We start from the raw sequence: 12,259 nt of genomic DNA on the forward strand, positions 1-12,259 counted from the left end.
CTGATTATGAGATATTTATTGCATTAGCTCGCATCGTGCGTGGTTGCGATAGCTTAGGCTCTATCATTTGTTGCAAAAGGCATCTTCGGTTCCCAGCGGCATCCTTGCACATTAGCTATGGTCTATTTGCCGCTACTATTAATTAACCACTCAATCAGATGTAAATTAGCAGTGGGCAGATGGGCGAAGAAACTTACCGATAGACACAATTTCAGTGAGAAATGAGTTGCTTTGCCGCCAATTTGCGTTCAGCATCATCGATGATCTTGGGCAATGTTGGCGGGAGCCCCGTACGAGAATGATACCAAGAAGGAAGCATATTACCCAGCGGGAGAGTTGGAAGGATAATAAATTTGCATAAACATCGAATGAGTAACGACAGAAACCATAATCCCGGCGAGTGAGCTCTTTGCGATCGAGATAGCGAATGCATTGTGGAAGCATTAATTAAATCCTGTTTTATCTGATACAGACGGGGAAATTAATCAGCGATGAGTGTAACGGCTATCTGGGGTAACGAAAGGCAGCGTTTGGTGGATTCCGAATAATTAGTTTTATTTACTTGCGCTTCGTCGAGCGCATCGGTAACGAGCATAGAGGCTCAGAAGTAAACCATCACATAGGAATTACCCGGGGAGACACTACAATCTAATCTAGAGTCGAATAGATCTTTTTGAGGGATTTATAAATTAATTGTCAGGATTATATACAAATACATGGTCTATCTTAGCACACAACATAAAATCATCGAAATTACCTCTTGTCAGTTCTCTCCGTTTGGAAATACAACGAAGTCAGCATAAGCTAGTGGAAATTCATAAGAATTGATTGCTTGGCAAATCTGTATTCCTACCTAACAACAGTGTGTTAAACTATTCCCTAATAAGCCTTTATCATTAACATAAACTATATTTTGAGACAAATCAGGCCTAGCCCTTTTTAAACTTGAGCAGCAGTATACTAACTGTCAGGAATATCACAATCCAGATTCCGGTGGAGGCGAACCCTAGATACACGTTCGGGTTCTGAATCTGCCAGCCGCGCTGCAGCATCGAACGAAGAGATTCGGTTGATTTGGTGAGGGGCAAGAATACGGAGAAGATCTTCACCAGCGGATGCATCCCTTCGATGGGCCAGATGATACCACATAACATCACTATTGGGAGGAAGCTCCCCATCGCCATGTAAGTGGCGGAGCGTTCGTTATCACAGGAGCAGGAAACGACGAACCCTTGAGGGAATTGAGTGTTAGTAAAATAATGTTAACGCTACGCTCTCATAACATACCGAAACACATTCCACATAATCCGGTCAGTATTGTAAGCAGTATCACCCACACTATATCCCCATGGTTGGTGATATCGAACACGTAGAAGCTGAACGCAATCACCAGAGCCGTTTGGCCACACATCACCAGAAATTGGGTCGTCACGTGAGAAAACAAAATTTCCACACCGGTGATACCGGAAACCAAACACCGCTCCAGAATGCCCTCATTTCGTTCGATCAGCATCGCACCAGAGGTTAGTGCAACTGACAAAAAGAAAATTATTCTGCAAGAAGTATATAGTTATAAAGTTGACCGGTTTTCTATTTATGTTTACCATACGTTAGAATAACTCCAGGTGCCGCAAAGTCAGTAAAGTTTGGCGTCACTTCGCCGTAAATTGGCTTATTCCACTGAATCGGCAGACGTCCGTTGGACGGGTTCACATCACAGTCCCGAAGGATGCTTTCGATGAAAGAGAAATACGCGTATTGTATGTCCCGATAGAGCAGCGTTCCGATCTGTTGATCTGTAAGAAATGACCAATATATTACTCATGTGTACAAAATATTAGCTTCTAGTACTAACTCGACATGTCCATGGTGACGGCAACACTGGCAGCGTCCAGAGTCCACTCTTCCACGTTTCGTATACTTTCCGATCGCTCAACTAGGGCTTCGGAGTAATTGTGTGAGAAGACCATCGAGGCCCATGCCCTACCTCGGGATACCTGTTCCCGGGCTTGCGCCTCAGTTTCATATAGTTGCTAGAATGTTCAAACATTTAACTAATGCAAAGCTTGGTCCGGTACATTCAAATACTCACCACATCGACGCTCCTATTTTTCAAATTTTCCAAATATCGACAACTCAACATCGTATAATTGCACCCAGAATAAATTGGACACTCTAAAAGGGAAATATTGGCCTGTTCCAGCTCGTGATTCGTGACTGCCACCTTCAAACCCACCGGATCGTGTCCGATAGCCCAACAGAAGAGTATGATTTGTCCTACCGGCAGACCAATTATGAACGCCATCACTCTGAAACTCGATTTTGTTAGTAATATTCGCATCTGCGGTAAACATATCAACTCACCCAACATTTCTCCACATCCAGAGGAAATTTTTCCAGATGAGCGCCTGCATGTGACGCAGCTTGATGAACTTAAAGTACTCGATGAGGGGAACTTTGGTTTCTTCTTCCGGTGGTAGCGGAGGAGCTTGGATTTCGGGTGTAATAGAGTCGGGCCCGCGCGAGGACATGGATATGTTATCACCGAATTCACCCGATATTTCGCCGTGATCCTCCTCGGGGGACAGATCCAACGCTGGGTTGGCTATCGCAGGGACGCGGATTGCTTCCACCACTTCCTGTGCGATCGAGGAACGGCGCCGTTTTCCCATGTTCTGCAGAACGGACAGTTTGAGGAAAACGTCCTCCAGTGATTCGGCATGGTACTGAGTGAGCAGGTCGGCTGGTGACTCTTCGGCGAGAAATTTTCCCCCTCTCATCAGCCCGATGACGTGTGCCTGCCGGGTTTCTTCAATGTAATGCGTTGTGATGATCACCGTGGTAATTCCGTTCTTGACAATTTCTACCAGATGATCCCAAATGCTCTGGCGAAGGACAGGATCAACCCCAACGGTAGGTTCATCCAGAATTAACAGTTCCGGGGAGTGCAACAATGCCGCAGCTAAGCTCATCCTCCGCTGCTGTCCACCGGACAAATTTTTCACGAACCTGGAGGCGTTCGGTAGCTGGAGCAGTTTAACCAGAAAATCCGTTTTTTCATCCACCTGGGCTGCTTCCATGCCACAGATCCAACCGAAGTATATCAGCGTTTCTCGAATAGTGAATTCACCGTAAAGAGCGAGTTCCTGGGGCATGTAACCGATCCGTGGTCCTGGAACACCCGATCCACGCGATCCTGGATGGCCACCGAGAACCCAGATTTCACCCGAGTTCAGGCGACGGCGACCGACAATGCAGGAGAGAAGGGTGGTTTTGCCGCAACCCGATGCTCCCAGGAGGCCATAGCTGGAAATAAAATTGTGAGGCTAGATCATAGTGCTAGTAAGCGCTTGTTATAGTTTGGCTAATGAGTGGTAGTTTCCTTGGATAAAAATTCACCGAGAAGTTAGCCTTCTACTGCGAAAGCCGTATATATACGTCCTTCAATACGTACGAAGGACATAATCGATGAAAATATGCGGTAGAATAAAATTCGATATTGATAATTCTATTGGTCTAAGATATTGTGTGAAATATTGTGTTGGAAATAAAACTTCTTGCGCTGAAACGTTGAAAATATCACAGAATACATTGAGTGATTCGACTATGTCGAAAACAAAGGTATACGAATGGTATAAGGTATCCAAAGACGGTCGATAAAATAAAAGGAATGGTGCTAAGAAATCGTCATTTAGGTTTGAGAGAGCTAGCCCGTGAATTTAATCTCTCTCACGAGACCGTTCGTCATATTTTTGTTGATGTTATGGGTATGAGAAAGGTCACAGCACGGCTAGTGCCAAAAGAGCTTAATTTTCTTCAAACAATTCAAGGCAGTCAATTGGCTGATAAAGTTTCAGCGGAAATGATAGGAACATTTTAGACAAATAGTTACGTAGGGACCAGGGCTGCAGTTTCAAAGTGTTTCATAAACATCATCAACATCACAATCACGATTGGATTTATAATATGTTATGATATGTTTGTAATTGATTTAAATAAAGTGTATTTTTTTAACCATAGAGTACATGTTGAATAAGAAAAAAAAAATTTTAAAAAATGTTTGTAATTGAATGAAATTGAATTTTTGCTCGACGCCACTGGACTCACTATACCAAGAGATCACTGTGGGTGCCGAAGGATTTTTGTTTAGTAATCGTTCAATGGAATTAATTTTCGTGTTTTTCCAATCACCATCCAAATTAGTCCAATTTTTATGCATACGTGATCAAAATATCTTATACTGTTCTGAATCATATTTCGGACACTTTGTTCTAATATCTTGAATTGCTTAATGCACAGATGATATAACTAGAAAATTAATATCACAATTGCTTCTTTAAAGTAATCCCTTGGTTTCACTATCATTTAATATGAGGACTACATTTGAATTATAAAATAATCGGCAAAGGTCTGACAACACTACTCATTATCGTTTGTATATGATGTTTGCTTAACGTTCATCATCGTTAACAGTTTGCTTGGTAAGTGTTTCGCAGTTGATTATAAAATATAATCAAGTGTAATGTAATTTTCGTCCAAAAAATTACAGAATAAGGTGTCCGAAATCTGAATTCAATCTGTCCGAAATTTGATTTAGAGTAATTCCAAATGAAATCGACAAATGACAAAACATGAGTATTTTTGATTCGAATGAAAGTGTGTATTCCGTTTGGGTTAGAGGCAATATGAGTTTTCCACAGCAATTGGGAATTTTTTGACTCAAGCGTAACTTTTGAAAAGGGTGTATCGATTTGAGTAAGAGAAATCTTTGATAATTTATATCTCAGAAAATATGAGTCGTACCGAAATGGTGTGTTAGCAAGAGTTATAGAGTATTGTTGGCTTAATTTGAAAAAAATATACTCTGAGAAGAAAAATTAGTACCCTTTTTTTTATTTACAAAATAAAATTTTAATATAGATATAAAAAAATATCTATATTAAAATTTTATTTTGTAAATAAAAAAAATAAAATCAATTTGCAATATCCAAAATACATTTTTTTTTATATTTTTTTCAATTTTTTCATATAAAATAGAAGTCATGTAGAAAATTTAAAAAATGGGCCCAAGATGGTAAAACTATTTTTGATGAAGTTTGTGGAACATCGAATTTTTAGGAATTTTTGAAACTTCGAATTTTTGTATGTTAGCAATCATTCTTAGCCACAGATTATGAATTCTGGTGTGATTTAAAACAAAAAAGGTTATTATCAATCTCCTTCTAAATGCAACCATTCTCGAGATATTTAAAAAAATATATCTAATTTATAATCTTTTTTATAGTAAATAATCTTTTTTAATATGTTTGTCGTGTATACCGTCATATTCATGAAATTTTATTAATTTTCTTATAATTTCCAATAATTTTTTTGATTGATTGATGTTTGTATTAAGAAAAAAAAATTTTTTTAGTTTCGCTACGTTTTGTATTAACCCACATGTCTTCGAATGTTTTGTAACGTAACTCCTAAACATATGTCTTTACCATAACGATGTATTTGGAAAAGTTGTTGGAAATTATAAGCGAATTCATAAAATCTCATGAAAATGATGGTATAACACGACAAACATATTTAAAGGGCTTATTTATTACTATTACTATTTTATTTACTTATTTATTACTATTAAAAAGACAATAAATCACAAATATTTTTTTAAATATCTCGAGAATGGCTACAATTAGAAGGAGATTGATAATAACCTTTTTTTGTTTTAAATAACATCAGGATTCATAATTTGTGATTAAAAATGACTGCTAACATACAAAAACTCGAAGTCTCGAAAATTACTAAAAATTCGATGTTTCATAAAGTTCGTCAAAAATAGTTTTATCATCTTGGGCCCATTTTTTAAATTTTCTACATGACTTTTATTTTATATGAAAAAAATGAAAAAAATACATTTTTTTTATATCTATATTAAAACTTTATTTTGTAAATAAAAAAAAGAGTACTAATTTTTCTTCTCAGTGTACATTTTTTTCAAATTAAGCCAATAATATTTTATAACTCTTTCTAACACACTATTTCGGTACGACTCATATTTTTTGAGATATAAATTATCAAAGATTTCTCTTACTCAAATCGATACGTCCTTTTCAAAAGTTACGTTTGAGTCAAAAAATGAACCAAATGTATTTGGAAAAGTTGTTGGAAATTATAATCAAATTCATTAAATTTCATGAACATGACGGTATAACACGACAAACATATTAAAAGGGATTATTTACTATAAAGAAGCAATAAATTAGAAATATTTTTTTAAATATTTCGAGAATGACTACATTTAGAAGGAGATTGATAATAACCTTTTTTGTTTTAAATCACATCAGGATTCATAATTTGTGGCTAAAAATGATTGTTAACATACAAAAATTCAAAGTTTCGAAAATTCCTAAAAATTCGATGTTCCACAAAGTTGGTCAAAAACAGTTTTACCATCTTGGGCCCATTTTTTAAATTTTCTGCATGACTTCTATTTTGTATGAAAAAAAAATAAAAAATAAAAAAATATGTATTTTGGATATTGCAAATTGAATTTTTATTTTGTAAATAAAAAAAAGAGTACTAATTTTTTTTCTCAGTGTACATTTTTTTCATATTCAACCATCAATACTCTATAACTCTTTCTAAGACACTATTTCGGAACGACTCATAGTTTTTGAGATATAAATTATCAAAGATTTCTCCTACTAAAATCGATACGCCCTTTTCAAAAGTTACGCTTGAGTTAAAAAATTCCCAATTGCTGTGAAAAACTCATATTTCCTCTAACACAAACGGAATACACACTTTCATTGGAATCAAAAATACCAAGTTTTTAAAATCTGCATTTTTAGGACGATTTCATTTGGAATTGCTGTTTAGTGTCCGAAGTTTGATTTTTATTCGCTTCATTTGAAAAGCATTTTATTCGATGAACTTTTTATGTTTTCAATCAAATGGGTACCAAAGTAGAAAGCTTTTAAAAGTATATTGAACTAATTTATTAAAAATATCAACCAAATAATACCTGTGCATAAAGTTTAGACGTGTTTTCTGCATCATATGCCTTAAGCGTTCGAAATATGATTCAGAACGGTATTCATTTCAATGCCGAAGTCGTCAAAAAATCAAAACTTTATGTGATGAATTACCGTTGCAAAAAAGGGGGTCGGTCAGGGCCACCTTCCCCTACTACAACTTATGTTTACTATTTTCATATAAAAAAATCCCATATAGAGCTCATTCATCGCACGTGAAATATATTCTACTCGCGAATATTACTGCCTTCCGTTTCCTCTGCCGCAAATAATCCAATATTGAATTAATTATTCACAGTTCGGGGCACATAAACATTGCTCTTTTTCCCCCTGCCAGTCCACAATTACCTATCCCCCACCCATATCTAGTTTCGGGTTGGATGCGATGAATGGAATTGTGCGAAAAAATCGAAACCTTTGGAACCATGGTTCTGCCAAATATTGCGGTAACGGAAGCAGACGAAACCAAATAGACAAACAGACGAATAATTTAATTGCGTCAAGAGGAAAATTCTTTGATGTGTCACTTTCCGCCCGCACACGGCCGGGGATTGGAGTTTCGTCAGTTGGTTAGTGAAAACAGCGAGCATTTGAGTTTTGTCTCTGGACAGGATGGGCTGGGAGAATAATATCTCCATGATGGACAGCTCTCCGTCAGTGTTTGTATGGACAGTGTAAATTACAGCTATACGAATATATGTGCGTAACATGCAATACACTAATGAACTCACATCGATCCCTTCGGCACTGTCATGTTCAGTCCATCCAGGACAACGTTGGGGTTCTTCTTGGTACCATAGATTTTGTGTGCTCGACGAACGCAGACTGCCTGTTGCCGCCGGATGGCCACCGTCGAGGGTTGTGACATGAACATTCGCCGGCGCGTGGCTAAATCCAAATGCACATCGTCGCTGGTCGCTGGATGGCCATTGCCGGCCGTTTGAACTGGCTGCACGCCTTCGGATTCCACATCCATCGCTACAACTGTTGAGCGTTTCCGATTCGCTAACCGGTGGGAGCAGTAGCGTTATTCTGAAATGGGAAACCAAAATACAAACAGTTCGTTAGAAGGGTTTGAATACATCCCAAAACTATTCGATTTGGCGGCACGAGCGCGCGTTTTGTGCTTAATTGTAGTGGTGAATCTATGCAAACCGATACGCATGATGATAAAAGGCGTATTAAAAAAAATGCTTTTTGAAAACCCGTAAACATTGGCTGCTTGCCGTGGTTGGCAACATTTTTTCGACCAGAGAAAATTGGCGAACGAAATGGTAGTCAAGCGCGGATTGCTCGAATGTGGTGAAGCTGTGCATATGTAATTGGCATTGTTATTCATTACACGTTCCAGGGAAGCAATGGTTTGGAATGGACAAAACCACCCTCAGTTTTCCGTGATGATTGCCTCCAGCGAAGCGTTAACTGGCAAGTTTTCGGTGACGTTGTTACAACTTCATAGTAACCTTTTTTCGATGTGTTCAAACTATGCACAGCATCTGGAACTCAAGTAGATATTATGTAAAAGATGGTTAATTAATCGAAATTATTTTGAGAAACAGATTTAAAACTGATTAAATAATTCGAACCCATTGCCGAACTTGGTTTTTGGTTATTTCTGTCCCGGAAATATAGCTTCCGAAATATAGTTTCGCTTTCGTGGTCTCATTTATTGTTCCTGGCGGATTATTTGTTGGTTGAACGCAGAACGTTTTCGAGATTGTGCATATTGTCGCTGTGGAATTTAGTTTGTTTGTTCGTGTTGTCAGAGGTTTACATTACATTCTGAGGTTTGCCCCAATTTGGCCAGTTATGTCATTAGGAAAAATTTCGTGGCGAAACCGCAATAAGTTGCGAATGTAAACCATTGGACAAATCCACTCTGTTTTTAATTGTATAGCTTCATATTGTTCCACATCCGTGCGCTCGGCATGTGGATGGAATTTTTCTCGCTTGAAGTGTTCCAGGCAGAGTGTTCATACACTCGGATTTTTTTTCCTCGCTTTTATCGAGCAACTAGTGTAAACTGCGTGTGGCCACCGGTATTTATAGACTAGGCTGGTCTATAAAGCACTATATGGCAAGCTACATGTACTTCTTGTCTCAATTTGGTAGCCGCAATGGGCGATGCACGCTAGTTTTCCGCTATTAGCAACTTTATGCATGCCGTAGTGGAACTTTATGCACAACATACCACGTGAGCTCTAATAATAGCCGTTGGTTTTCTACTTTTTGTACTTCTGGATGGGCGGAGAGGGTGGTCTCCAGGATGCAATGCTTTGGGGTTTTCACGCCTGCATCGCTTTACTAGTCGTATTGCTCAAAAGGAAAAGTTTTGCTGCGCAACGGTTGAAGTAAAGAAGAAGTAGAAAAAAAACCTGGTGTCTAGCAATTATCGTTATTTGTTGGACAATGTGTGTATTTATGTTGATTAAATCTCTCTACTTCATGAAGTTTTAAAATTAGGCAGGACGTTTCCAATGTTAAATTGTTACGATAATCTGGAAAAATTGTTTTCAAATGCGGATTTCCAAAAAATTAAACTAGAAAGGTTTCCGCTTGTGGTGACATTTAGATTATTGGGTGTTTTGTGTTAAAATATCACAGATATGCTTGTTAGTGTCTCTGCTGCTACCTTATTTGCCTGGTATTCAGGATGTTTAGGTATTCCTTGTTAGGCGGGACCGGTAGGTCTTTTGAGGTAATTCTATACTGATACTGTCTGATACTGTTACAGGTGAGAGATAAATTATTCCCCTGTAAGATTTGACTATACCTCGATATAACGTAGCTCGATATAATGTAACTTTTTAGGTGTTATTTTCATTTTTAGTTTTCAATATATTTTTTTAATTCTTTAGTCGAACAACGCTCTGTAAAGTGCTGAAAATGTCGATGTTAGTATTTGAACGTGTAACAGAGAACTAACTGTCAAACAACTCTATTATTGGACAACTTTTCTTTTAAGCAAGTCGACTAAACCGTTAAGTTTTAGAAAATGGGTATGTCGCGTAATCTAGCAAAAGGACTGAAACGTGTTAGTTTATTGTTAACCGATAAATATTTTATTTTGTATGTATCTTTAGCAAAGCGGAAGTGTTTGAAATGCTTCAGGTTCAAGTGAAAACATTTTCGGCCAGATGGTTAAAAAAGGGAACTTTGGCAGCTGCTGTTATGCTGAGAGGTTCATAAAACGCAAATATTGTCCAACAACGTTGCACTTATACACAAAACAATACACAAAAAAGTTCGCTGCACAGATTCGTGATAATGATTTATTTTTGTGCCAGATATTCAATGCCGACGAAAGCGTCAAGGATATCCCAACAAAAACATTGGTTGATAAAAACAAAATGGCTACTACAAAATGGCTGGCTACAAAATCAACAAATAAAGGGTCACACTCATGCCTCGAGTGCTAAAAAACCTGAAGGAGTTACCTGTGTATTACAGGGCATCAAAAAATCCTTGAATGAATAGAGGACTATTTAAAGAATGGTTTTTTTTTGTGAATTTGTTCAGCAGGTGTTAGACATTTATTCACCTCACTTCAACGTAGATGAGCTGAAATCAAAGATGATGATCATATTCCGCTGTCAGTCGTAAGAGAGAAGCTGAATAGCATTGCTGCGAAGATATCACAGTCCGAAGAAATCGACGAGGAGGATGCCAAATATCAGACGCTTGGTGGCGATGAAATCGTCCGGCATTTTTGAGAAAATAAGAATAAGTCGGGAAAGACGGACACTAATTGAAAATTCAAGTTTATGGACTCGATAAGTTTCGAAGGTCTTCAAATAGGCCTTAGAAATTATGAAACGAAAAAGCTTGACTAAAATTACCTAGAAGAGCTAGTAATTTTTCTCATTCTTTCATGTCTAAAATAGGCATTCGGTATGACAGATTCGAATCACGTTTTATGATTTCTGGTTGCTCTTGCAAACGTAGTTTGTAGGCATTTGTTGAAAAAAAGAAGGAGTAGATAAATTGTTTTATAAACAAAATGTTTGTCTTTCCCTTTGGTGGAATGTCCGTATTACCCGACTTGATTGGTATTCTTTTAATATCAATATTGCTGGAATGAAAATGAGAAAACTTACCGCTGATTCAGTGAAATGAAAGGAAAGTGATGCTAAAATACTTATGTAAAGAAAAATATATATATAAAAAAAAATACTTGTTAGCAATGAGAACCTTATTTTCTGCAGATGAAAATTTACATCCAACTGTTCTTTGTAGATCACTTAAATGTTTTATTCACAATTTTGACAGACGGCCAACTGAGTGTACACAGTGAGTATCGAGTGAATTGATACAATGTATTGTAAGTTTGTACATTATTCAAATTTATATATATATATATAAATGGAGTGATGTCTGTCTGTCTGTCTGATTCTTATAGACTCGGAAACTACTGAACCGATCGACATGAAAATTTATATGTAGGGGTTTTTAGGGCCGGGGAAGGTTTTCGTGATATTTTGAGACCCCTCCCCCCTCTCTAAGGGGGGGCTGCCATACAAATGAAACACAAATTTCTGCATTACTCGGAAATTAACCAAGCAAACGAAACCAAAGTTGGCATGTGAAAGTTTTAGGGTGCAATAAATGTTTCTATGATGGTTAGACAGTCCTTCCCCCACTCAAAGGGGGGGCTGCCGTACAAATGAAACACAAATTTCTGCATTACTCGAGAATTAATCAAGCAAATGAAACCAAATTTGGCATGTGGAGGTTTTAGGATGCAATAAATGTTTCTATGGTGATAAGATACTCCTTCCCCCTCTCTTAGAGGGGGCTGCCATACAAATGAAACACAATTTTTTGCATTACTCGGAAATTAATCAATCAAACGAAACCAAAATTGGCATGTGAAAGTTTTAGGGTGCAATAAATGTTTCTATTATGGTTAGACAGTCTTTCCCCCACTCAAAGGGGGGGCTGCCATACAAATGAAACGCTAATTTCTGCATTACTCGAGAATTAATCAAGCAAATGAAACACAAATTTTTGCATTACCCGAGAATTAATCAAGCAAATTAAACCAAATTAGGCATATGGAAACTTTAGGGTGCAATGAATGTTTCTATGGTGGTTAGATACCCCTCCCCCCTCTCTTAGGGGTGGCTGCCATACAAATAAAACACAAATTTCTGCATTACTCAATAATGAATCAAGTAAATGGGCGGGACGAAGTTTGCCGGGTTAGCTAGTTTAAAATAAAAATGTAATTTATCAAT

The 12,259-nt window shown here is 37.5% G+C and overlaps 1 protein-coding gene across 5 annotated transcripts in view; it reads right to left on the reverse strand.

Annotated features, from left to right (window-relative positions):
- Positions 1-529: 529 nt before the first annotated feature.
- The window catches only part of LOC129776558 (ABC transporter G family member 20), a 94,373-nt gene continuing 82,643 nt past the window's right edge, over positions 530-12,259 (reverse strand). For all 5 annotated transcript variants that reach the window (XM_055782264.1, XM_055782267.1, XM_055782266.1 and 2 more), the window contains 7 exons: positions 7,754-8,054; positions 2,365-3,306; positions 2,093-2,309; positions 1,856-2,033; positions 1,610-1,796; positions 1,288-1,553; positions 530-1,231 (listed from right to left, as the gene is read on the reverse strand). In XM_055782264.1, coding sequence (XP_055638239.1) covers positions 930-1,231; positions 1,288-1,553; positions 1,610-1,796; positions 1,856-2,033; positions 2,093-2,309; positions 2,365-3,306; positions 7,754-7,998 — 2,337 coding nt within the window. In that variant the 5' untranslated portion in view covers positions 7,999-8,054 and the 3' untranslated portion in view covers positions 530-929. The remainder of the gene's footprint in view (positions 1,232-1,287; positions 1,554-1,609; positions 1,797-1,855; positions 2,034-2,092; positions 2,310-2,364; positions 3,307-7,753; positions 8,055-12,259) is intronic.

This window comes from Toxorhynchites rutilus, chromosome 3, assembly GCF_029784135.1.
Source record: "Toxorhynchites rutilus septentrionalis strain SRP chromosome 3, ASM2978413v1, whole genome shotgun sequence".
NCBI lineage: Eukaryota > Metazoa > Arthropoda > Insecta > Diptera > Culicidae > Toxorhynchites > Toxorhynchites rutilus.